General features: G+C 48.1%; 2 protein-coding genes across 3 annotated transcripts; one reads left to right on the forward strand and one right to left on the reverse strand.

Moving 5' to 3' along the window:
- Nucleotides 1–173: 173 nt before the first annotated feature.
- Nucleotides 174–12,415, reverse strand: CCDC61 (coiled-coil domain containing 61). 2 transcript variants are annotated; one of them, XM_072979601.2, is made up of 14 exons: nucleotides 12,188–12,415; nucleotides 10,777–10,999; nucleotides 9,829–9,911; nucleotides 8,927–9,090; nucleotides 8,547–8,699; nucleotides 7,738–7,954; nucleotides 6,820–6,902; nucleotides 6,247–6,476; nucleotides 5,542–5,620; nucleotides 4,828–4,955; nucleotides 3,785–3,863; nucleotides 2,792–2,858; nucleotides 2,595–2,649; nucleotides 174–1,436 (listed from the first exon to the last, which is right to left on the reverse strand). In XM_072979601.2, the coding sequence occupies exons 2-14, from the start codon at nucleotides 10,922–10,924 to the stop codon at nucleotides 1,339–1,341; spliced, it is 1,584 nt and encodes a 527-aa protein (XP_072835702.2). In that variant the 5' UTR covers nucleotides 10,925–10,999; nucleotides 12,188–12,415; the 3' UTR covers nucleotides 174–1,338. The 2 variants fall into 2 exon arrangements, with proteins under 2 accessions (XP_072835702.2, XP_020642924.3); XM_020787265.3 differs by having other exon boundaries at nucleotides 2,577–2,649; nucleotides 12,188–12,404.
- Nucleotides 12,416–20,168: 7,753 nt separating this feature from the next.
- On the forward strand, nucleotides 20,169–21,998 carry NANOS2 (nanos C2HC-type zinc finger 2). Its single transcript, XM_072979829.2, has one exon. It carries the CDS (start codon nucleotides 21,047–21,049, stop codon nucleotides 21,569–21,571), a length of 525 nt encoding a protein of 174 aa, XP_072835930.2. The 5' UTR covers nucleotides 20,169–21,046; the 3' UTR covers nucleotides 21,572–21,998.
- Nucleotides 21,999–25,782: the final 3,784 nt, after the last annotated feature.

Raw genomic sequence — 25,782 nt, forward strand, 5'->3', positions numbered from 1 at the left:
GTCTAGCTGTCGTCACGACTGGGTCCCACCTCAAGATCCCAAGGCTGGCTGCCTCTGAACATCAGACATGGGAGAGGGGGCCCGTGGTCTGGCTTTGTTTCCAGGTAGGCTTGCTGGTTCAGATGGTCCTTCAACATGAGTGCAGGAGCTCAGCAGGGGCCAAGAAACCAACGTTTCACATAGAAAAGGTTTTTTTATTTTTTTCCCCAGGAAAAACAGTTTATTTACAGAAAAGGGTTGCTGTACGCCCAGAAACTTTCCTACCTGGCTGGTCATCGTATCCAAAGGGAAAAGGGGCTCAATGAAGAAGTCAACAAGGAGCAGATCCAGGGAAGCCGGCTGACCAGCCCACGGGCCAAGAAGGCAAGGCGACTTCTAAAGAACCACCCCTATACGCCCACCCTAATCTCAAGTCTAAAGGGGCCACGCCAACAGACGAGCAAAAGAAACAAATAGAGGGTCAAATCATTAAAACTGGCCTCGTCTTCAGCTTGGTCGCGGTGGGAGAAATTAAACGGGCCAGCAGAACAAGAGGGCAGGCAGCACCTGGTTTAGAAAGGTTGGCCCGACGGCTGCGGGGTGGGTGGGACTGCTCTGCTCCCCGTGCAGGCCCCAAAACTGATTCCCTGCAGGACCTCGCCTCTTCACCAAGACAGCCAGAAAGAGACGACGATACAGAAGCGGTGCAGTTAAAAGAAATGTCCATCGCCCCAGGCAGATGCCTGCAAGGGAGAGACCGCCGGAGAGGAAGCGATGGAAAGAGACCTGCGTTTCATGTCCACCCAGGAGCCAGAGAGCTGCAGGTTTTACATCAATCAGGATGGGAAGGAATGGGGATGGGATACCGAGGGAAGGGTCCGACAGAGGAAGTCCGCTGGTCCGGGGGTTTCTCTCCTCTTTCTCCCCACCCCAACTTTTAAGGCAAGAGGAGGGGAAAAAAGAATAAGGCTAAAAAGTTCTCCATCTCCCCTTATATGCCCCATGCACTGCAGATCCTCCCCTAAAACCAAAGTGGCACTGGAGAGGATGGAGGAAAACCATTCTCACCAGCTTCTATTTCTTCAAAGAAGCACACGTGTTTTCTAGAGGTGAACATAAGCACCTCTGTGAGTCCCATCCTGGTACCACCTCTTTACAGATCATCTCTTGGCTTTTTCGAAAGAAGACGGTGGCAGAGAAAGGCTCCGTTTGGAATGGAAAAAAACACCAGAATGGTGTGTGTGTGTGTGTGGGGAAAGCGCGGCCTCTTTATCTTTTGGCCTCTTCCTGGCAGGCCAGCCATCCTACCAACATCATCTGCTGGAAGGCCTGACGTGGTTTCTTCTGTTAGAGGAGAGGTTACGTTCTTGTCTCGAGTTTGTTCATGTACTCCTGCAGCGCCTGTAGCCGAGCGTCAATCTCGGAGAGGTCAGCCGATGGCTCGTCGTATAGATTCTCTGCTGGGCAAAACAACCGTGTTACCTTCTGCAGGGCCTGGGAGACTGGGCACTGGGCTGATGGTGGCCGCTACCGGAATACACAGGATCAAAGACATTTACGCAGCAGGGAGCTGGTCCCGTAATACCTTGCACCTCCCAGGCAGGTAGAGAAGGAAGGGCGTGCCAAGTCTTTGGGCAACACAGCACCCAGCCTTCAAGTGGTTCTCCTAGCATGTACGCCTCTGCCCGCGGTGGGAAATATTTGGGTTTTTTTGCTTCCACCTCCCAGAAATCCCTCCAACAGTTTGGCCACTGGCATTCTTAGCCTTGCCCCCAACCCCCCCCCCCCACTACCGTCTCTTATCGCTCTGCCACCCAGGACCTTGTCTAAAAGGCAAAGAAGCCATTCAGCTGTGCCCTACTCTCCTAAGAAAGCAGGATCGAGAGAGCCAGGAGCTTCTCTTTGCCCTGTGAGGCTCTACGACCAGGACAGGAGCTGCTGTTGAGATACAGCTTTGGCAAAGATTATAAGCCGCCGTGGATCATGGCTCTTAAATGGACTGCCTGATGGAAACACAGCAAACTCTGGGATAAATTATAGTCCTTGAGTCCAGATCAGGCGCACCGGATGTGAACAAAGGTGGAAGAGCTGCATCTAACGGTGGTAAACTAATTTAGCTAGGGATGTCTTCCTAGACATTCCTACTGTATAGGGGTAGTTATTTTTGCCTCTTTACAGCCAACAGCTGAGGTCCTTTGACATCTTAAAGGTGTGTGTGTGTGTGTGTGTGTGTGTGTGTGTGTGTGTGTGTGTGTGTGTGTGTGTTAAATCTGGCATAAGTTTCATGTACGACAGCTCACTTCTGCAGATGTTCTTAAGGAGAGGGCTTGCAGCTCATCGAAAAGCTTAATGCCCAAGAAAATTTGTTAAGCCTCCAGGTTTAACAGGACTCCTTTTTTAAAAAATAAACTCTACATGTGGTTTCCAATAGCCGCGTGGTGCACAGGAACCGATCCGTCCCATGGACACTTGTGGAACTTCGGTGGTGGGACTTAGCAAGGGCGCTCCAGACCGGCTCCAGAGAGGCCGAAAGATCTCACTGCGGTCTCAGCGCTGTGTTCAGCGCAAGATGGTCCCTGAGGTGACCGAGGGCTTACCTTTATCTCCTCGCTCACCTGGGGTGGGGGTGCTGACCAAGCGCTTCCTGTGGCCACCGTCTGCATGGGGAACCTATAACGCAGGACAGGAAGCGGCCATCGTTTCATTCCGTCCTAGCTAAACAAGACCCCAGAGTCTCCTTCAAGACAGAAGCCGCCAATACATCTGTCCAGCAGCGATTCTGGAAGAGGAGCCCTCTCTGCCCGGCACTTACCCCTGTGGGGCCGTTCCACGATGAGGAACTCAAGGGTTTCCTGCCCCTTGCCCCTCGCCTCCGGCTCCTGAGAGGTGAATAAACATAAACAGAAATCTGGGAGGACACGTCTTGTAGAGCTGAAGTTACAGTAAGAATACCTCCCTCTGGGTTTCAGGCACTCAGATCCAGCTTCCACCATCCTTGATTCTTAACTCCGATCAAAGAACGGAAGTAGCAACTTCCCAAAGAATCGAAGTAGCAACCAGCCTTTGCATTATAGAGCTGGCTTGGGTCATTCCAAAGGACTAGAACAACAGCAGGAGAAAATGTGACCTCCAGTTTCTCTTCCCTGCTGCTGATGTTGTCCCGGAAAGCCTTGCTCTCCCCAAGCAGTAGTGAAAAAAAAAGTGTTTTGCCTTCTCTCCCAGCTATGCCCTCCTCCTTCCTTTCCCTAAAAAGATTGTTGTCCTTCAAATATTCAGTTAAGATCTGGCCGAGCTGGGGTTAAATCCCCCACTTGGTCCCCTCGGGACAATCCCTCTCTCCTTCCGCCTGGCCTGCCTCCGAGGGCAGCTGTGCATAGAAAGAGGGGAGAAGAATGATCATGTAAGCCACCGTGGGTTCAGCAGAGGAAGGATGGGCTGGACACGAAGCCAAGGGATGAATAAAAATTGGCCTGGAAGGCGGAGCGGACAAACAGATGGATCCATGCCGCCGTGGGGTCGATAAGGTCATGCGAGCCTCCTCTTACACCCCAGAGGTCTTGCGGCTACAGCCAAATTTTGGGCACTACGCCAGTCGGCAAGGATTTTTGAAAGAGCAACATCCACCCACCCCCTATGCCAAATAATTTATTCACTCCTGGATGTGAGAATAAGTTCTTACGGGAAACAAAACCCACTAATCAACCTCGGGATTTTAGCAGAAAGCAGCTCAGGGTTGGCATAAATGTCACCAGGTACCCCTGCTATGCTCCAGAGGCCACCTTTGGCCCTGCCTCGGCCTCCTTACCTGGATGCAGCAGGTTCTGAATAATCGTCCGCTTCGCTCCCCGAGCTTGCTGAGGACCGCCGGCTGCGGAAGCTTTCCACTGCGGAGGCGAAAGAGAGAGTGAGAGAAAGTGAGCTCAGGGCGAGATCAAGGATGACGAAAACGCTACCTCTGAGGGCCGAGCTGTGAAAGGCAGTTCTGCCGATCCAAGTCACGAAGTAGGAAAGCTTGTAAAAACCATATTCTGGGCTTCCATTCTTGGCTGGCTGGAGTGTTCTGGGAGCTGCAGTTGGCGAACGTGTACACACATCTCTGTCCTTGCAATGTCCAAAGCAGGAGCAGAAGCCGGCCCTAAGCAGCACCTCCCTAATAATATAATACGCTGAATCCTGACTGTAAGCTAAGTTTTAAAAAGCCTACTCTGGGCCATTGGCTGATGGTCATGGAATGTTTGCCAGAGTGAAACTGTCAGAATGGAATGATCACAAATAGTGCAGCTTTTCAAAGAGAAGGGACAGGATGGGTGAGAGATTAAGGCAACCTCTCAGCTCTGAGCACTGGAGATGGGGGTTGTGTGTGTGTGTGACGTTACTGACATCAACCTCACAGTTGAAAGCAAAGGAAGATCATCTCTGCAGATCACTTCCGCCTCATAGCTAAAGCAAATCTGGCATCTAAACGTACGCTGGTAAGGAAAAGGGAAGGAAATGTGGACAAGGATTATTTGCCACAAAGGCTGATGTTTTCAAAAATTGACAGAGACACTGCAAAAAGCTGGGCAAACTTCACCTGAGGGCACCGCTTCCTGAAGAGCAGAGCTTATAACCAGCTTTGCTCCATCACGGGGGAGTTCAGGCCTTGGCTCTCTCTCTCTCTCTGATCCTTAAGACCCAAACTGGTATAACGATATAGCGTGGGCATACCCCCGACAAAGAACAGACTCTGTTCGGACTCTGCAAAGCACCAGGTGTGTGGATGCCGTGGCAAAAACCCAGCGGGGAAACAATCTCACCGCCATGGAGATGGGGACCGTTTCTCGGCAACGACTTCCCACTGAGACCCACCTGAAGAGCTCCTCGCTCGGCTCTTCCCGAGGCTGCCGTTGCTGAAAGCCGAGGGGCCCCTGGTCTGGGCACGGTGGTGCCACCCGCTAGGCGGGGTGTCCCCCACCCCCCGCCGGAGGCATCGCTTGCTGAAGCCGGAGAGAAAGAGACAGATCAGCAAAACATAAAACTAAACCAAACCATTAACTTTGACTTGCTCGCCAGTTGTTATTTTAATGTTCCCTAGGCTGGCTGCTTATTATTGACTGGCATTTATTCCCCCCCCCCCCACTTTATTTTCAAAAGGAAAGCAAGGTGTGCTGCTTATATACTGCCCTGTAGTGCTTAAACCACTCTTTGTGCAATTTAGGATTTAATTTTGCGGGCTACACATTGGCACACACCCTCTCCCCAAGAAAGCTGGGTACTCAATTTACCAACCTCGGAAGGATGGAAGGCTGAGCGAACCGTGAGCCAGCTGCCCTGGATTGAACCCAAGTTGTGAGCAGAGTTTCGGCTGCTGTACTGCCGTTTAACCTCTGCACCGCTGTGGTTATTTTAATCTGATATGTCATGTTGGGAAGGCTGAAGTCTAACAGGTGTTCAAAAACAAGTGTCCCCAAAAATTAAAAGTATATTTCTGCCTCCAGCAGAAGACACCTGGCTGCTGCTGACTGTGCCATGGACTGGGTGGAAAGAAGAGAAGACAGCCCTCTCTGGCAAAAAGCGACTCACTTTTTCTGCTCCACCTCCTTCTGCTTGCGCTCCTTGGCCTTTACAAAGGCTGTGGGGTCAAATCGCGGTGCCCGGGTGCCTACGGAAGGAAAAAAAACACCAGATCTCGTGAGGGTTTTGTGCAAGAACACAAAGAACCTGGTCTGCCTATAAGGTGGGAGCTTTAAAAAGGCTGAGTCTGGGATTACTCGGTAGCCTGCGGGGTAAGGAAGCCTCTACCTCTTTTTGCCCTGGAGAACTGACAAGTGCTCAAGATGGGAATAGAGGTGCTTTCTGGGTCAAGGGGAGACCAACGAGAGAAACTGGGTTCTGCTGGAAGACATGAAATGACCGTTTTCCATTTTTTTGAATGACAAATCTCCCAATCCTGTCGCTAGCAGGGTGGCTGGCCATGCCACCTAAGAGATTCCAGGCTCTGTGCATGTTTTCCCAGGTCTGGATCCCACCCCTCTCTTCCTAGGAATGGGAGGGTAACTAGGCCTGCGTTTGGAAAGGGGGCGCCCAAAGAAGCAAAGCCTGCTTCTTCCATCCGAAGGGCCCCAATCCTGCACCCTTGGACTGGGATTTCACTCGAACCAGGTCCTAAACTCTGAAGGCATTGCTCTGGCAAAGGTGCGAGGGGGTGGGTACCAAAACCCACTCTCCTCCTGAGCTGGGGGGGGAGGCAAGGCAGCCCCCGGGAAGGACGGCTGACCCCTCTCTCACCCGTCAGGGAGGGCGACTGACGAGGGAGGTGCCCTTGGCTCCCGCTGCGCCCCTCCCTGGAGGTGGACCGTGGCCGGCTGCGCCCCCAGCTCCCGCTGCGTTCCTGAGAGTTCGACCTCTCTCCTGAGGCCGAACGGCGGCCCTCTTTCTTCTTGGCGGGGGCGGCCTGAGCAAAATGGCGGGAGGCGGCAGAGTGGTTTTGGGGAGAGGGTCCGACGGGGGTGAAGCGCCTAGGAAGAGAAGAGGGGAAGAGAAGTGGCTGGAGAAGAGGAAAGCCAGCGTTCCTTGGGTTCAGGACATCCTATGTTACGTCTTCCATCAATTGGCTACATCTCTTATCCTTTCCTTCGCCCCGAGAGCCCACGGCAGGAGGCCCCCATCTCCACCGCCCCATTTTCTCCCAAACGGCAACCCTTTGATGTAAGGGCGAGGCGAAGAGAGGGTGCGAGCGGCACCTTCAATATCCTGAGTGCCATCACACACCCAGTTCTCCCCCAGCATGGAACCGGCATCCACGGACTTGCCCAGGAACGGGCGCCAAGGCCTGGGGCTTGGTCCGGGCGTCTTGCTCACCCTTTCTTGTACAAGGCCAGCTCGCTGGTCAGGTTCTTCACCCGGATCCGGAGGCTCCTCTCGGTTGCTTTCATCTCTGCCAACTGTGCAACCGATGGAAAAGAAAATGGAAAGTCATAAAAGGTCAGATTAACTCATGAGAAGCGGACGAAACAGGCCAATGTACTTTTCAAGGAGGATGGAGGGGAGAGGTCCGGAAAAGCCAGGAGGTTTGGGGCTGGTTTCAGAGCAGAAAGACTGGCTGGCCTGGGACCCCCACTCTTTCAACTTGCAATCTGGAAGCCCTTTCTCAGATAAGGGGAACCAAGTTGAGTTGCAGGAGGGAAAGAATAAGGATAGCATGTGTAGGAAATACGGACACCGTCTCCCAGTCTACTTCTCTCTTGAATCCCGCAGCCAGTGTGGCAGAGGCACTTCCTCTCTTGGACTACATGTTCCATCAGCATTAAATGGCATAGTCAATGGTAAGGAATGATGGGAGGCATACCCATCAAGACCTGAAGAAGGTCCAGGTAATCCTCCCCCACATCTCAATTTAAAATATATATTGAAAGCACGGACAAAGTATCCCGCTAACGTATCGAGAGCTACCGAGCAGGAAAAATAAAACCATCCCTAAACAGGAGAATGGCCTCATGCTTCTCCATCATGAGCCAAAAAAGAACACACTAGGCAAAATAACTCATAAAAAGAATTATGGGCACACATTGGCAGTATTTTACATAGGCTGCAGATTTTTTTTTTAAGTCGGAGCTGCCTGGTTGCAGAAATCCAGAGATACACTGCCCAGGTGGCCCCTTTTTCAGGTCCTGCCACGTCGCCTGGCTCAGTGACGCCTGGCATCCATGCAGCTCATTCCCGGGGCCGGGGGGGGGGGAAGAGAATGGAAGGATGCCACGTGGCCAAGGTTTGGCTGACCTCGTCCGCCAGCTGCCGGCTCTCCTGCAGGCGCTTGTTGGCGGCCCGCTGGTGCCGGGCCCTCTCTTTGGTCAGTTCCTCCTCGAGGCTCTGGACCACCTTCTTGAGGATCTTCACTTCCTTGAAGGCACTGCTCTTGCTGGCCAGCTTCAATTCCTCCTGCAGGCCCACCAGGGCCATCTCCACGGCTCGCTTCTCCTCCAAGGCGTGCTGCAGGCTGCGGAGGGCGAACAGAAGTGAAATCAAGGGCAGCCTTAAGCAAAAAAGACTGGCTAAGCATCGAGGAACTTAGGTTTAGCAAAGCAACTTTAAAACCGGCTGAGGTTTTGCAAAGACTTTGTTTCAATCCCACCTGTTTATCTCTCAGTGACCTTTAGCAGCGGGACTGTTTACAAATCACCAGAGAAAAGGGCCTGCTAGACTCTTTGTTACTTGCCATTAAGTCTTCTCTCAAAAGTCATTTTCAGACCAACACTATGAATTTTAAAACCATTTCATGGCCCAGCAATTCTGCTGCCACGGCTATTAACTAATGCACACTAAGGCAGAGGTGCAAAAATTTTAATTGGATAGTTTAAGTTTACAGCTCTTTGTAAGCAGCTGTGAAAGAGGAACATTAACATACAAGCAGAGTCAACGAACAGCTCAAGGATTTTCCCCATGTGTCTGTTCTGATTTTGAGGTAACATTGGGTGTGCTACGGTAATTCTGACACTTCTCAAATCAGCAGGAAATTCAAAGGAATTCAGAAGATTGAATGTAGACAAATGCCTCCAGATCTGCTCAGGTTAACACCCCATCTAACTCACTCTTCCCGGAGTCGGCGAATCTCAGCCTCCCGGAAGTCCTTGCCCGGCTTTGCCTTCAAGACGGCCAGCTCCTCCTTGAGCTCTCGGATCACCTTCTGCAGGACGACCGGATCGGGCTTCCCCACGTAGGGCAGCGGGAGCGGGTAATGGATCCTGGGGAAGGACACAGTCGCGGGTCAGAAGACCCACAGCAGCAAGTGAGTGCAAATATCAAGAGCTGGGAGGTGGGTTGTCCAACTCACACTCACCTACAAACACACACATGCACACACATCCCTAGGTTTTCCCACCCCGGGACTCCTCCCCAGGACGCAGGAGCGGTGGCGTCCAGCAAGCCAATGGCTCAAGATGTCATCCTCAGTTCAGGTGGTGCCCCTCACCTGTCAAATTCCACGGAGTAGATCAGGATGAGGTAGCGCTTGGAGTTCAGCGGGGAGACGCTTTTGGCAGCTGACAGGTGTCGGGGACCCAGCCCGATCTTCCTGTTTCTCAGCGCCTCCAGGTCCGTGTAGGTGAGAAGATCCAGAGTGACCGACTCGCTGCTCTACACAGGACGAAGGACACAGATCTTTTTACTCCACCCTCCCTCCAAGGGGCGGAAGAAGGCAGCGATGCTGGGGGGAAAGGAAGACTGAACACACGATGGAAGGAAGCCACAGCCTTCAGTTTGCAAAACCTGAGCGGGCTGCTAAGAACAAAATTCTCCGGAGATCGCTAATCCATAGATTCCGGTAAGTCAGAAGTGACTTCAGGGCAAAGAACACCAGCAATTTCCAAGGAGTTTCAGGTAGCGTGTACTATTCTTCTCTTCTACTTTATTTTTTTGCCACAATGGTCCCGTCAGGCAGGTTAGGCTGAGAGGTGGCGACCAGTCCTAAATAACTACCTAAAGTTAACCTGGATGAGCAGGGAGTTGTACCTGCGTTTCTCAGCTCTCCTCTACTACTGTGACCTCACTTTTTCTCCCTCGGTTGGAAGATGCTGCGGATCGTTTTGGTTTCTTCTGTGATACCAAAAGCTGGTTGGATAGCTCAGCGAGTTAAGTACAGCATCTGATTGCAGAGCCAGAGGTTGGAAGTTCGATTCCCCCACTGGTGCCTCCTGGGAGAAGAGCCAGCCTGGGTAGCCTTGGGCCAGCTGAGCAGTCGTCCCAGGGCACCCAGGGAAGAAGGGGATGGGGAAGCACTACTGGGTTTTCTCTATTTGGAAATCCCGGAAAAGGGTTTTTTCCTTTAGTGAGAATATACCTGATGTATTACAATGACATTTGGAGGGGCCTCACCTGAGCCAAAGCTGACTCCAGCATGCTGCAAAATATCCCAAACTGTTTGAAGTTCCCCGTCTTGTGTGTGAGATCTTCAATGACTGTGAGGAAAAACAAAGAGACGAACAGGAGGAATGCCAGCTTCGGTGCGGACGACGAGGGCTGAAGAAGGCAGAACTTGAGTCTTTTAAAGGAGAAAGGCACTGTAAAAACATTTTAATTAAATAACTAAACAAACTGAGATGGGTTTCCCAGGGGAAAAAAATGTCCACTGCTAAATAGAACATGATCTGATTCAGGTGTTTGTTTAATTTATACTCATCCAACAAACCTTTTCAACGTACCAACGGTCTGAAAAAAAAATGAACGGGCTGCGTGTGATAAAAATAAAGCACACTTCATGTGGTTTAAATATTACATCCAAAGCTCTACGTGGAAATTAGCTTTATATATTTTTATTTAAATTTAAAAAGGAAAAGCTGTTAAAGTTCAGAATTGTTCACTTAACTTAAGTTCATCCCTATGCCATAATGCTGTATTTTACTATGCCATACAAAATAAATAAAGAAAAGTTCATTTTCAGGCCAAGCTTGATCTTATTCAGAACCACATTCTTGAGCCGCATTCTTATAAAACTGGTGCCCAGAGTAGTATTTGAACACCTTGGGAGAGGTTGGGGAAAAAAAAGTTGGAAAATCTGCCTTTTTGGGTGATGTTGCCCAGAGTTCCCGAGCCAGCCCAGGCCAATGTTGGCCCTGGGTATTCTGGGATTTGTAGTTAAAAAAACAACCGCTCCAGGATCTTTCTCACATTCTGCTCCAAGATGCATCTCTCTCTCTCTCTCTCTCTCTCTCTCTCTCTGTCCACTTCGTGGCAGTAATTCTGTTTCTCAGCCTCTGGGGAATGATGGGACCTGTAGTATGAGACAAGGGCATGATGGGACCTGTAGTCCAAGGCAGTACTCACAGGCAGCATCAAATTCTCCTCGCCACTGGTCTGTGGTAAGCCGGTCCTCCACTTCCACTTCCAGCAGGTTTCCTTCCACCGTCATCCGGACAACATGCTCGACGCCACGGAAAACATAGTCGGCTTGCAGGCCGTGCAGCTTGGCCATGGTGGCCCAGGCTTCCACCGGGCAGGAAGAGTTTACTACCTCGGAATGCCAACTGTCCAGCCGCAATCCACCTCCCTGGGAGGGAAGGAAATCCAGAAAGCTTGTAAGCAGAAGATAAAAGCCTTGAGCGTTCACCCTTTGTTTCAGGAGGCAAGGCAAAGACAGACACAGAACAGCCCTAGGTTAAAATTGTTTTGTGAATGGCGGGTTTCAACTTTAGGCTTGGCTCTAGGAATTGGGATGAAACGTTTTAGCACAACAGAACGGCGGTTAAGTACGATCCCTTACACAGCATGCAGTGTGGCTCGCTTATTAGAGCCACCTTCCCCAGTTCAGATATGTGGGACTTCAATATGTGGGACATCTGAGAGTGGGGGGGGGCCTCTGGGGAAGGCTGCGCTAGGGTCGCTCAAGGTTGTTGCACTGGGATCCCAGTCTTCCAGAGTCTGGGATGCGCGACCACCCTCTTTACTTCCGGACAGCTGATCTCCAGAGACACACTGCTCCTGGCCATGGAAGCTCCATCTGGCTGTACTTCAAAGCTCGTCTCTATTTAGTCCGTCAAGAGTTATCAGCGGTGGCCAGCTACCCAGGCCTCCTGGATGCCCACCCTCATAGCCATGGTGTCCAAGGGGATGATGGGATATGTAGTCCAAGGCAGGGGAACCGGTAGGTGTTATGTCCGAAGCAAGGAGAAACAAACCTGGAGGTCTGCAGGGACCAGTGTGGGGAGGGGGCGAAAGAGGGTGGGAGACTCCATTGGGGATTGTGGGGGGGGGAAGAAGGGAGAGAAGATTATGGGGAGGGGGTCCCCCAAGAGTGAGAAACCCCAGTGGGGAGGGAGTCAAGAGTAGAGAGGAGTTGGGGGGGTCATAGGAGGAAGGTAACCTGAGAAAGGGTGCAATGGAGGGTCCTAGAAACGCCCCCCCTTTTAGGACTACAACTCCCATGATCCCCCCCAGCCAGCGATGATGGGATTTGCAGCCTTCCAATTAAAACAGAGAGAGAGGACTATTCACAAGTTCTCTAAAGCAGCACGTATTTGGCCCCCCGGGGGGGTTATACACCCACCCCTCCCGCGACCATGGGGGATGATGGGACCTGTAGTCCGAGGGAGGGCGCCCCTTGGGTGGGTGCAGAAGACAAACACGGGCCAATCGGAGAGGGGGCTTCCACTCGCTCCTTTCCCGGGGGGGTCACGGGGGTGTGGGGGGGCAACCAAGTCGGGGCGAGGGGCTCCCTCCCCCACCCGCGGCCACTCACCTGGCCGCCGCCGCACCTCAACTGCCGCCACTGGGCAGCTGCTTCTCCTTTTCCCCCTCTCCTATTCGCCGCCCACTCAACCGTCGCCGAGTCGTCACTGGGCGAGAGCAACGTCCGTCAACCGGACTCGCTTCGTCATACGCGAAAGGCGCCGTCATTCGAGCCGGTGGCACCGCCCATTAGGCCACCGCCCGCCCCCTTACCCTTTTCTTCCAGGGCTCTCCTCTCCGAGAAAGAAACGCGCAACCGGCTGACGCTGATTGGCTTGGAAGCCCTTGACTGTCAGACGGAGAGCTCCGCCCTCTGGTGGGCCCTTTCCACGGCTGCTATTGGTGGCGCGTCTTGTCGATCCTCTTGGCTACGGACCGCCCAACACCAAGAGGTGAGGGCCAGAAGACGCGGCGCTTTATTGCCCACTAGCGGTTGCCGTGCGACTAGCGCGTAATCCGCTTCGCTTCCAAGGTACCGGGACGAGCGATGCTGGAACCGGAGCCGGGCGTTGCAGGGAACAGAGAGTGGAGTCAGGAGTGGGGGGGGGGGGGGGGTAGAGCTAAAACCAGAGTTTGGAAACGTTACATTTTTTTTCCTCGACATTACCCTAAGCTTTGGAATTGCTTTGGAATAACCTTAGCCACGCGGAAAAGCCTAAAAAAATCCGCATTTTCCCTTAAAACGGTTGAAAGAACAGGTAGATAGCCAGTGATGGGAGACGCCCTCTTTTACCTCAGTCTGCCAGCCAGAAGAACTCCCGAGGAATCAAGGTGGTGACGCGTGTTACTGTTGCAACCCTTTATGGCTCAGACGTGCTACTGTTTGGACTACAAACCCCAGAATCCCCAGCAGCCCACAACAGGACGTTTTTTTTCTGAGTTTTGCGGAGTTGCGGAGAGCCTAAAAATTCAGCGCTGGGAATCTTGATTCCAGAAACCCATAAACTTTCCACGTGTAGGCAACCCCCCCCACACACACATTCTTATTCCCCGCATAATAGGTTTTGTAGTCCTTCCCATCTGGGGGGGAGCAGCTGAATCCCTTTTGGCATTCTGGACAAAGACTCGGGCTTCCTTTCCCCACGTTCACCCCATCGCCAACCCGCTCCTTGCTTCACGGTTTCCCCCCCCCGCCTCCCCGTCGTTCAGAATCACCGGCCCTCTCGCCCCGCCCCCTTCCCATTCATGTTCCTCGTGGCCCCGCCCACCCGCCGTTCATTCATCTCCTGGGTGAAGCCAGTGCTGTACTGTACCAAGTGAGACAGTAACTGTGTCTGCCTGGAAACCTGATACGGGGCCAGTGTTTCAAAAGCGTCGATTTCAGAAGGGAATGACAGCAAGGCTCCCTCTGAGTCCCGCTAAAACATGGGAGGGAGGCGGGGGGGACTGATCCGTAGGAGAGGGTGCCTGTTGTATCCCTGGATGAGTCACAGGTCTGGAGTAACCCCAAGAAATGCAACCAGTTTCTGCTTCAGAAACCTGTGAAGGGCAGCTTTCATGTCTTAAGAAACAACACCGGAAGATTGTTGTGGGCCATTATTGATGGGCAGCCTTACGCCAAAGGAGACTTGCTAATCCATAAGGTTCCCCCCCCCCAAGACTCTAGTTTCTGCTGTAACAGGGGGACACAGCTGCACCCTTTGAAATTCCTTTATTTCTTCCATGTTAACCGGAGTTCTCCCTTAGCAGAGGTTGGAGAAGTGGGGTGGGTGGTATATATTTTTTTGTTTTAATTCACATCCCAGAATCGCCAGCCAGGAAACCAGATGCAATCGGAAAAAATCGTTGGCAGTCCCCCGAAAGCTGAACACTGCAAGGAGAGAGAAGGAATGTTCGGGCAGAGGGACTGCCAGGGTCTTCTGATGTCCACCAATGAAAAAAAAGCTTAACCTCACCCAGCCCTGATCTTTAAGGGTTGTGTGCCTTCAGCCACTGGGACTAGAAGCACATCCTCAGGCTCTTAGGAGCTGTGTGACGCGGTGGTTAAACTGCAGTGTTGCAGCCAAAACTCTGCTTGCGATCTGGGTTCAATCCCAGGTAGCCGGCTGCAGGTTCACTCCGCCTTCCTTCCTAAGTTGGTAAACTGTGTACCCAGCTTGCAGTGGGAGAACGAGTCACCTGCATAATTAACTTGTAAACCACCCAGAGAGTGCTTTAAGTGCTATGGGGCAGTATATAAGCAGCACATGTTTTGCTTTTAAGAGTGTGGAATGTTAGTCATTTTTCATTAGAAGCAATTTTCTTAAGTGACTTTTTAACTTAAGGAGCAAAATGCATCAGACTGGGTTTAATTTTGGAGGAGGAGTGCTCAGAGAGCATCCGCGATGCCCCTCTTAACCAGTATATAATTGTGGACTGGTGTGGCGATACTGTTCCCATCTTTTGCCTCTGGGCTTCCCAGTTTTAACAGTAATTTGCTCGACCACTGGACAAAAGAAGACAGTTGGATCAGGTCTAGTAGCAATACTTACGGTATTTTTCTATGTATAAGACTATACTTTTATCTAAAATCTTTAGACAGAAAATTGAGGGTCGTCTTATACACAAAAGTAAGCTGAGGAGAGAAAAAAAAGAAGTGGAGGGGAAAGCAGGGATCAAACTGATCCTGCAGGGCTTTGATCCCTGCTTTTCCCTCCACCTGCTAAGCCTTAGCAAAAGGAAAGCAGGGATCAAAGCACTGCAGGATGGCTTTGATCCCTGCTTTCCTCTCTGCTTGCTAAGTCCCATGGGACTTAGCAAAAGGAGGGGGGAAAGGATCAAAGCAATCCCATGGCTGTGTAAGGGGGAAGGGATCAAAATGATCTTAGAGTCGCGGAATTGCTTTGATCCCTTTCCCCCTCCTTTTGCTAAGCCCCATGGGGCTTAGCACAAAGGGAGAAAGCAGGGATCAAAGCGATCATGCAATGCTTTGATGCCTGTCCCCCTACACTTGCTAAGCCCCACTTAGATTTCTTAATTTTGGGTTTGAAAAATGGGGGGTGTCTTATACACAGAAAGATATGGCAAGTTGCATGATATCTTTGTAACCATTGCTTTATTTATAGCTGTACGGGCCTTCTTCAGCAAGCTTGGGAGTCTCAGGTTTCTGGTGTCGACATGCTCCCCTAGTTTTGAGCAAACTCCTCTCAAAAATTTTAAAAATAAAAAAAGAACTTAAAAGAAATTCTTCATCCACATGCATGTGTATGCCCTTGGTGTAAAATTCAAGACACAGAGCATGTGCTACTTCTTTGACTCTGTTTTTAGTACTACTTTTGTTTACCATTTCTCAGAGTGTTATTTCCTTTTCAATATTTGTATATTTATTGTTTTTAGCTTTAATAGCTGAGTACTCCCTGGAAGGACAGATCCTGAAGCCGAGGCTCCAATACTTTGGCCATTTCATGAGAAGAGAAGACTCCCTGGAAAAGACCCTGATGTTAGGAAAGTGTGAAGGCAAGAGAAGGGGACGACAGAGGACGAGATGGTTGGACAATGTCACCGAAGCAACCAACATGAATTTGACCCAACTCCAGGAGGCAGTGGAAGACAGGAGGGCCTGGCGTGCTCTCTGGTCCATGGGGTCACAAAGAGTCAGACATGACTCAACAACTAAACAACAACAACAGATTGTCTTTTAATTATGTAAGCTGCCTCTTTCTACTCAGTGTTCTTAGTTTCAAATATTGTCTTTTAATGATGTAAACAAGCATTGTATACTCATTGTTTTCAGCTTCAAATAGTGTCTTTCAGTTATGTAAGTCCCTTTTAAGGAGATAGGCAGGTTAAAATATTTTAACTAACTAACTAACTAACTAACTAACTAACTAACTAACTAACTAACTAACTAACTAACTAACTAACTAACTAACTAACTAACTAAGTGTCTTTTGCAGAGATGCTCCCTCTAGTGGTGAAAAAGATCATGTGTTCTAGGATCTAGTTTTCTTCAGTCATATATTTTGCATTTAGCGTGCTTTTACTTTGCGATGAATCACTAGAAGGTGCATGCAGGCTCAATTCCTTCAAATCTGATGGCCAGGGCTTGTGTCTTAGAAGAAATCTTTTTGTAGGAAGACAAGTGGGTTAATGGAGTATTTCCTCTACTCTCTGGCTCCTCATTTCCTCCTCCCCCACCCAACTTCCGTTTCTGTTTCTCTTTCCTTGCAAAGTGGCCAACTTACTCCAGAGGCTGAAAGCTGCTGCTAAGCAATCATATTCCTCTGCCGTTGAGGAAGGCGAATGAATGGGCGTTGAGCATTTCCTGAAGTCTTGGAAGGCTTGTTCTTACGCCAAGCAGCTCATTTCTGGGGAATTGCACATCTTTGCAGTTGCACCCACGGGAGGGAGGTGGTGGAAGGTTCCAGAGGACCTGTGGGGCAGGATGCTTTGAAGAGAACATTTCTTGATGTCCTTCTTCTTTGCTCCATTTATACTCGGTCTTTCCTCCAATGAGCTCAATCCCAGGAGATCCTTCTTTCTTCTTGAGTTTATCTCATGGCAACTCTGTGGATCAGTCAAGCTGAGAAAAACATCCATGGGCTGACGCTTACCCGGTGAGTTTACTGGCGTTTTTGGCATGGGACATGATAGATGTTCGATGCAGCCCCCGGGAAAGCTTGTGTAAAGCCTACCTTGGGATCATCTTTTAATTTTCCTGGGCCTTTTTTTCAGTCTGTGGTTTTATTCTCTTTGGCTTGACTGACGTATTTTAAGAGTTTGTTCAGCGTACCAGCTGGGCGCTGAATGTTATATTCAGGCGGTGTAGGAATGTGATCCATAAACACATGCGCTGTTTTTGTCCGCACACAGATGTGTCGGTTGCAGCCCAGGGGTCGAAGACGGAGGGTGGCCACGTACAGATGTGGGCCCCATCAGTTGTACATTGGCAACTTCAAAACACACCCATGCACCCTGATCTTCCACCTTCTGTTTATATATCTTAAGCTCAGACCTTGTTTGGACAACCCTTCCGTTGAAGAAATAAAGGAGATACAAGGGAATGGTTTCCCCCATGGAGTCACCAGGTCCTTGTTTCAAGAAAATATGGACGTAATTCTAGAACACCGGCCAACATGTCTCGCAGGACATAAAGCCACTGCCAGATCCATTATTGTTTTATTTATTATTTGTTCTATTTATAGTCTGCCTTCCTCCCCACGAGGGGACCCCACGGCATCTCACAATATTAAAAGGATAGAATTTTTTAAAAAGACAAATTAAGCATTAAAAAAAACACCATTTAAAGTCCAGGGGTGTCCAACTTTTCACCTTCCCTGGGCCACATTAGAAGATGAAAATTTGGTTTGGGCCGCATGGGGGGGGCAGCCCTAGCCGTCCTCCGCAGCTCCGCTCCAAGCGCGCTTACCGGCAGCTGCAATCTCAGACAGCTTCGACTCTGGTGGCTTTATGGGGCCGGGAGGGGGTCCACCTATTGACGGGGACGGCGCAATGCAGTCACGCAGCCCCCCTGTCCCCTCCCCTCCCACTCCTTCCTACCTTCCCTTTCTTCCCCTCTACTGTTGTGACATGCCCCAGCCACATTCCGGCCGCAAGTGCCGACAGTGTAACTTGAAACTTTGGAATTTCTTTAAAAATAAAAAATTGCACTGGGCCGCATTCGGGCCGCAGGTTGGACAAGCCTGATTTAAACAATATGCCCATTAAAATGCAATTAAATAATTAAAAGCACGTAAATGTTAAAAACGATATTAACTCGGAAATGGCATTCAGGGACTCAGTCATGATTGTTAATGGCCTGCCTGGAAAGGTGAGTCGGAGGAAGGATAAAAGGGAGGGGCAGCCTGATCTCTCAAAGGAGACCATCCCATAAGCTGGGAGAGAGAACGCTCCTTCAAGTATCCTGGACCGAAGCCCTTTATAGGCAATGACCAGCATGGTTTTGACTGTAGAATCCATGCCTCCGGCAATAAGTGGACGCCAGGCTTCCTAAACTGATGCTTTATCCCAGGCAGAAATGTACCTATTTTCCTTTGTTATCAGAAGCACCAGATTACAATTAATAGAATACAGTATATTGTAAAGTTATATAGTTATATGGTTATATAGACAGGCCTTCCCTCCGGGCACTTACGTAACTTTCTCTTTTTCTCTCTTTTTCTCTCCTTTGTTCTGTGTAAGTGCTGTAAATTCTTATTTGATATTAACGGTTTTTATTCTGCGTTTTCTGAGCCACCCAGAGTAGACTATGTCTAAATGGGTGGCATAAAAGCTCAATAAATAAAATAAATAAATAATAAATAAAATATAAAGCATAGACAAGGATGTCAGATTACGTTTTGCCCAATGATGGGCAGCATTAAAAACATTTGGGGGCAACCGAGCGTCACCTCTTCCACAGTACACGTTCCGGGGCGTAGAGCCCCATCGCACCCAGGATTGTGCTAGTACTAACCCCCCGCGTAAGGTTCCCTTTGGTTCTGCCAACTTCACTCCGTAGCCCATTAAGTGGCTTCAAGTCACCAGTTCTCTGTGTGACCAGAGGCTAGATTTTTCTGGCATTCCATCTATTTCAAGAGTTGGGTGGTCCTTTCTTTCTACATTCTAGCCCTGGCATTCTCCACTGTTCCTCCAAGATTCACAGGTATTCTAAAACAAAACCGTTTTGGTGTTCGGCGTCAGGCAATGATTCTGCAGCTTCCACCACATGGGCTATGACACACCAGACTGGCACCTTTGCAGGCGGAGCAATGAAGGGCCAAAGTTGCAGTTCCTACAGGTGGCCATGCCAAGAGAGGTGAAGAAGAAGTTCTCAGGTGGGAGCCGAGTCTTCTTCGTGGTGGCCCCATCTTGATGGAATAGCCTCCCGTCGGAGATCCATCGCACCTCCTCCTCCCCATCCTTCAAGAAGATCGCCAAGACAGAGCTCTTTAAAGAAGCATTTAAGGATATCCTTAAAGTAGCTGTGGGATCCAGAGTCATCCTATGTCACCATCATTTGCAGTGGAATCATTTGTTTTGAGAAGAAACACAAGCCCAAAGCAAAAAACAAATAAACAAACCAAAAATCAACTTTAAAGACTCATTGCTATATTTCAATGCAAGCTTTCATGGAACATTTGTCCACTTCTACAATTGTAGGAGGCAGAATACAGAGCCTGTAAAACATTTACAAAGAGACAGTGCTGTTTTATTGCATTTCACACCTCATAATGATTTATGGCTCCTAGTTGGTATTCAGTTCTGTAAACATTTCAGCAAGAGACACAAAACCAGGGAAAAGCAGAGAGAGAGAGAAGAGAGAGAAAAGAATTTTTGTTAAAGGAAACAACAGAAACAACATGTATTAATATAAAGACAGTCTACACCTTTGAGTCTTGTTCTGAAACATGGGCGTCTTGTAGTTTTGAAGGAAAATAACAGTAGATAACTGCATAATTATTCTATTTGGTAATGACTAAAAAACCTTGACTGATATTCAATCCAATCATATGCATATCCATCATGGGAATAAATTTTATCTCAACTGTTTCTCACTGTATTCTTATTTTACCATGTTTCTTTTCCAATATCGCAACTTTCATATCTTGTGAAGACTGGGAGACTAAATGATCTGAGACAAGGTTTCTGTGCATTGTGATTTCGGATGTCTGATTTTATATCCATTAATTCTTTTGCACAGAGATTATCCTTTTGTAAACTTCAGAAAGGTCTTAAGAGCCTCAAGCCCTGGACTGAAAAGAACAGAATGCAATTTAACAGGGACAAGTGGAAACTTCTAGACCTACAGGGGGGAAAAAAACCCCAAATGTACATTACAAGATGGGGGATACTTGGTTCAGGAATACTACAAGCCAACAGGATCTTGGGGTTGTTGTACATCATAAGCTGAGTATGAGTCAACGGTGCAATGTAGCTGCAAAAAAAAAGCAAAAAAAAAAAAAAAGAAAGAAAAAAAGAAAGAAAAAAAGAAAGAAAAAAAGAAAAAAAGGCATATGCTCTTCTAGGCTGCATTAACAGAAGTGTACTGTACTCTCAAAATCTAGTGAAATACTAATTTCCCTGTAATTTGGCACTGCTAAAACCTCATCTAGAATACTGTTCTGGACAATGCACTTTAAGAAGGATGCTAACAAACTGGAACAAATTCAGAGGAGGGCAACCAGGATGGTCTGGGGACTGGAAACCAAGCCCTGTGAGGAAAGAGGGAAAGAACCGGCATGTTTGGCCTTGAGGAAAGAAGATCGAGGGGTGATATGATAACACTTTTCAAATACTCGAAAGGCAGTCATACAGAGGAGGGGGCAGGATCTGTTCTCAATCATCCCAGAGTGCAGGACACGCAACCATGAGCTTAAGCGACAGGAAGCCAGATTTCGGTTGAATATTAGGAAAAATTTCCTAACTGTTAGAGTAGTACGACAAGGGAGCCCATGACTTTGGGAGGCGGTGAGCGCTCCTGTGCCGGAGAGACATTCAAGGTAAAATTGGACCACAACCTTCTCTCAGATCTGCTTTGATTTGGGTTCCTGCCCTGAACGTTGAACTGATGGCCTTACTGAGACCCCTTCCAACTCCATTACCCTACAATTCTATGTTCTTGGGTGGTCGAAGCAGAAAGGGCTTCCGCTCATGCTGCTGGGGCCAACTGTGGATAGCTTGGCGGGGTAGATTTTGCAGGCCCCCCTCCGCCCAAAAAAAGAATGAAAAAGTTGATGTCTAGGCATGTTCCAATGAAATTCAGGGCATAGAGAGCGGGAGAGTTGCACAAGTGGAAGATTTTAGGCGGGGAGGGATTTGATTTCCCCTGGCCCTTTAAATCCCAGACTCCACCTCTCTGATATTTTGTCTGGACTGCATATTGTGTGTATGAGTGGTCCATATACATTAAAAGCATTTTGCCCGAAGAAGAGAGGTCCTACCTGTGATCATGTTCTCTGGATCATCTCTGCGGCTGTTGTTTCCTTCCCCTGCCATGCCAAGGAACCATTATTTTGACCCATGGAAAGATTATCTAAACCTCTCCAAGGTGATAGCTGAGATCGTGGAAGACCACAAGAAGATCCCGGTTTGCTCTCCGGTGTGGGACGCCCTAGCTGCTGATCACAGGCCCCCGGTCCTCCTTTGGGATCCCGTGGTGAAAGGATCCGGTGGGAACAATAGTTCGGACTGCGACACAAATGGCGGTGTTTCTCGTGCAACCCAGCGAGCCGGCAAAGGGACCTGCAACTTTTGTAAGCACAATGGAGAATCCAAAAACGTCTACACTTCCCACCCTCTGAAAAGAGCCGACGGGACGGTGGTGTGCCCCATTCTGTGTAATTACGTCTGTCCGCTCTGCGGGGCCACGGCCGACAAGGCCCACACCCTGAAATATTGCCCGTTCAACCAAAGAAAGCAATCGCTCTACCGCAAATGTGGACGCAACTCGGCGGGTCGCAAGGTCAGGAGATAAGGAGCCAACACCAAGGAGACCTTGACCCCTTGAGCCAAGAAAGAAAAACACAGTTTAAAATGAGCATTTGGAGCAAGCAAGAGGAAAAAAAACAACCAACGTCAGGCATCATGGGGAGAGAAGCCATTCCAGAGAAACCAACTTTTCTTTTCCTTTTCTTTGCTGCAAAATTAAAAGAAAACTTTGGATTTAATTTGAGTTGAATTAGAGGAACATCATGAATGGGGCACATACCTGCTTTTAAAACTCTAAAGAATTAAGAGACACCCCCAGCCTGCAGCTTTTTCCAGTTTTAGACAATGTCACATACAAATATTCTGTTCATGTTGGTGATTCTCTTTAATCATGTTTAGAGTTCCATTTGGGGCAAACAGAAGGAGCAAGTGGCCTTTAAGGGGAAAAAACAATGTAAAGACAGAGAGAAAAATTATTGCTACTATTATTTCTTTTCTATACATTTTGTTTTGTACACAGAAGGGAAGTTTTTATACTTTGAAAAGAAATGTGTATGTGTTTGTTTTCTCAAGGCAAGTATTTATGTCTGCATCATCTGTCGGATCTGATGTTGTTTGTCCCATGGAAGTGTGAGGTTTCTTTTCAACTGACATGTTGCAAACGTTGAGATTATGTTGAATAAATGTTGTTAACGGTTCTTGCATCAGATCATGGATTTCTCTCATTTTTTTCCCCACACTTGGTAGGCTCTGCCTTAATTTATTGCTTGCCAGAGACTTGTACAACAGCCTGCTCATAACGAAACAGGATTATTTAGAAGGAGATTAGATTGAACTTTACCGGTACAGTGGGGTCTTGACTTGAGAACTTAATCTGTATTGGAAGGCGGTTCTCAAGTCAAAAAGTCTGTAAGTCAAGTCTCCATTGACCTACAGTGCATTGAAAACCGATTAATCCCGTAACAGGCCGTTTTTGTTCCATTTTGGTTTTTTTCTGTTCTGTAAGTCAATTCTCAGTCTGCAAGTCAAACCTAAATTTTGCGGCCAGAGAAGTCTGTAACTCAAAAAGTCTGTAAGTCAAGCCGTCTTTAAGTCAAGGGTCCACTGTACAGTACTTAAAACTGCTGTTATTACGTGGGGTCAAGTTGTTTTGACATATGGTGACCCTATGATGAATATATAACCTTCAGAATGTCCTGTCCTCAATAGCCCTGCTCAGCTCTTGCAAAATCAACCCCGTGGCTTCCTTTTGGAGTCAGACCATCTCATATTTAGTCTTCCTTTTTTTCCTGTTTGCCTTCCACCTTTCCCAGCCTTATTGTCTTTTCCAGAAAATCCTGCCTTTTCATGATGACTCCAAGCAGGACAGCCTCAATCTCAACATTTTTTGCCTCCAGAGACCCGTTCTGGCTTGATTTGATCTAGGACCCACTTGTTGGTTTTCCTGGCCATCCCAGGATATTTATTACAGTATTTATTTAAATAAAATATCTTTAATATCCACTTTTCTCCTTAAAAGGACCCAAGGCGGCTTGCATCATTAAAGGACAATATTTAAAGCTAAAAACACTATGCAAATGCTAAAAAGGATCAGATGAACACCACATTTTAAAAAAGTGCATAGAAACAACAGCAAAAACACATTCAAAGTAGTAAGGCATGACCATCCATTTCAAAACTCCACTCAGGTAGACAGGGATTAAGGGAAAGCTTGCCGGATGAAAAAGGTCTTCGCCTGCTTGTGGAAGGACAGCAAAGACTGGCCTCCAGTGGGAGGGAGTTCCAGAGTCTGGGAGCCACCACAGAAAAGGCCCCTCTCCTGGGTACCCACCAAATGCCCCTTTGAAGGTGCAAAACACAAGCAGATGTAAACCAACTTGATTTAACTGGGATTGTTTTCCACTCCAATTCCTGGCATGTATTTCTTGACAGAGCAAGGGCTATAAACAGAAACTGAATTTTTAGTCTGTGTGTGATTAAAACTGCTATCCTAATTTAGACCCAAACTGATAGACCTCAACTGCTTAATGAAGCGCAAGTCAACTGTTTCATCCTAACATCTCCATTTAAGTTCCTTTGTTCTAGAACATCTGTGTTAAAGTCCATTAGCCCAATATTAGGGTCTTTGAACAAGACTCTTTGGTGGTGCTTCCTGCTAGAAACTGCCACGAAGATGTCAGTCAGAATTGCTCATGTTCCCAGACTTTCAAGTCATCTTAAGGACTAGAAACCTGCTTACTTATTTATCTGTTTATTTATGCTGCCATTCCAGAGCAGAGGCATCACCCACAATGGTTTAGAATAACAAAAAGATGGGGTCAAAGAGAGAGAGGCGGTCGGTAGAACCAAACCATGATCTATTAATTCAGAAAAGTCTCCCAGAATAAAATAACCCTATAACAGTGAGTAAAAACAGGAAGGAAGGGAGACAGCCACGCATTACAGAGCAAGAGGTTGTACGGACTGGGGGCCATCAGAAAGAAGTCCTTGCCTCTTGTCCTTTTCAATTTTCCTGTGGTAGGCAGAGAGAATGGAGCAAGATGATTCTTTCAGAGTTCAGGAAGTACGTAGCTGATCTGGAGATGTCTTGAGCCTACACCATTTAGGGCTTCAGAAGTAATTAGCACTCTTTTAAATTATAACTGGACACATTTTCCCAAGGAGTCACCCATGGTGTGTTGCTCTGCGGGAGCACAGCTTGGAAACACACACACACACACTCTTATTTTGGAATTTCTAAAACTTCTCCGTGAATAATCGAACTTAGACTGAATGGATCGTGAGGTGTTCAGCCTATTTGGGGGTGGTTAAAACACACACACACACAAAATCATGATGAAGGATTCCCAAAGGATCTCACCGTGCTGGGGAAACAGGCATTTAAATGCCAGACGCGATCCTATGAAAGTGTAGCTCATTCTTCCTTTTAAAATGGCTGACAGGATCTGAGCTCTGAGTGAATTGACCAGTAAAAAGGCGGAGGGCGCTGGCTGTGGCAGAAGGCTTTAGGAAAATAGCTAACATGTAAACCCTCCATTTCATAATGGCTTGATGGGAATCTGTTTTTGCTTACCCATATTTTTCCATGTATAAGACGCCCCCATGTATAAGATGCCCCCCCTTTTCTAATCCAAAATTAAGAAATCTAAGTGGGGCTTAGCAAGGGTGGTGGTGGGGAAAGGGATCAAAGCGCAGCAGGATCGCTTTGATCCCTGCTTTCCCCTCCACTTGTTTTTGTTCTCTCCTCAGGTTACTTCCGTGTATAAGGCGACCCTCAATTTTTAGTCTAAAGATTGTATTTATTTATTCACAACCATGTATAAGACTATACTTTTACACAAAAGTATAGTCTAATACATGAAAAAATACAGTAGTTTGTGGTATTATGTATTCCCTCTTTTATTATTTGAGTTGTTGTATATTCTGCTTTAAGTTGTATTTTCTGGAACAGAGAGTTCCAGAAAAACGTCTGCTTCTGCTTCACTGACTACACAAAAGCCTTTGACTGTGTAGACCACAACAAACTATGGCGAGTTCTAAAAGAAATGGGAGTGCCTGACCACCTTATCCACCTCCTGAGAAACCTATATGTGGGACAGGAAGCAACAGTTAGAACTGGATATGGAGCAACTGATTGGTTCAAAATTGGGAAAGGAGTATGACAAGGCTGTATATTGTCCCCCAGCTTATTCAACTTATATGCAGAATACATCATGCGGAAGGCTGGACTGGAGGAATCCCAAACCGGAATTAAGATTGCTGGAAGAAATGTCAACAACTTCTGATATGCCGATGATACCACTCTGATGGCAGAAAGTGAGGAGGAATGAAAGAACCTCTTAATGAGGGTGAAAGAGGAGAGTGCAAAAAACGGTCTGAAGCTCAACATCAAAAAAACTAAGATCATGGCCACTGGTCCCATCACCTCCTGGCAAATAGAAGGGGAAGATATGGAGGCAGTGACAGATTTTACTTTCTTGGGCTCCATGATCATTGCAGATGGTGATAGCAGCCATGAAATTAAAAGACGCCTGCTTCTTGGGAGGAAAGCGATGTCAAACCTTGACAGCATCTTTAAAAGCAGACTCATCACCTTGCCAACAAAAGTCCGCATAGTCAAAGCTATGGTTTTCCCTGTAGTGATGTATGGAAGTGAGAGCTGGACCATAAAGAGGGCTGACTGCCAAAGAATTGATGCTTTTGAATTGTGGTGCTGGAGAAGGATCTTGAGAGTCCCCTGGACTGCAAGGAGAACAA

The sequence above is a fragment of the Pogona vitticeps genome, chromosome 9 (genome assembly GCF_051106095.1).
Source record: "Pogona vitticeps strain Pit_001003342236 chromosome 9, PviZW2.1, whole genome shotgun sequence".
NCBI classification, from domain to species: domain Eukaryota; kingdom Metazoa; phylum Chordata; class Lepidosauria; order Squamata; family Agamidae; genus Pogona; species Pogona vitticeps.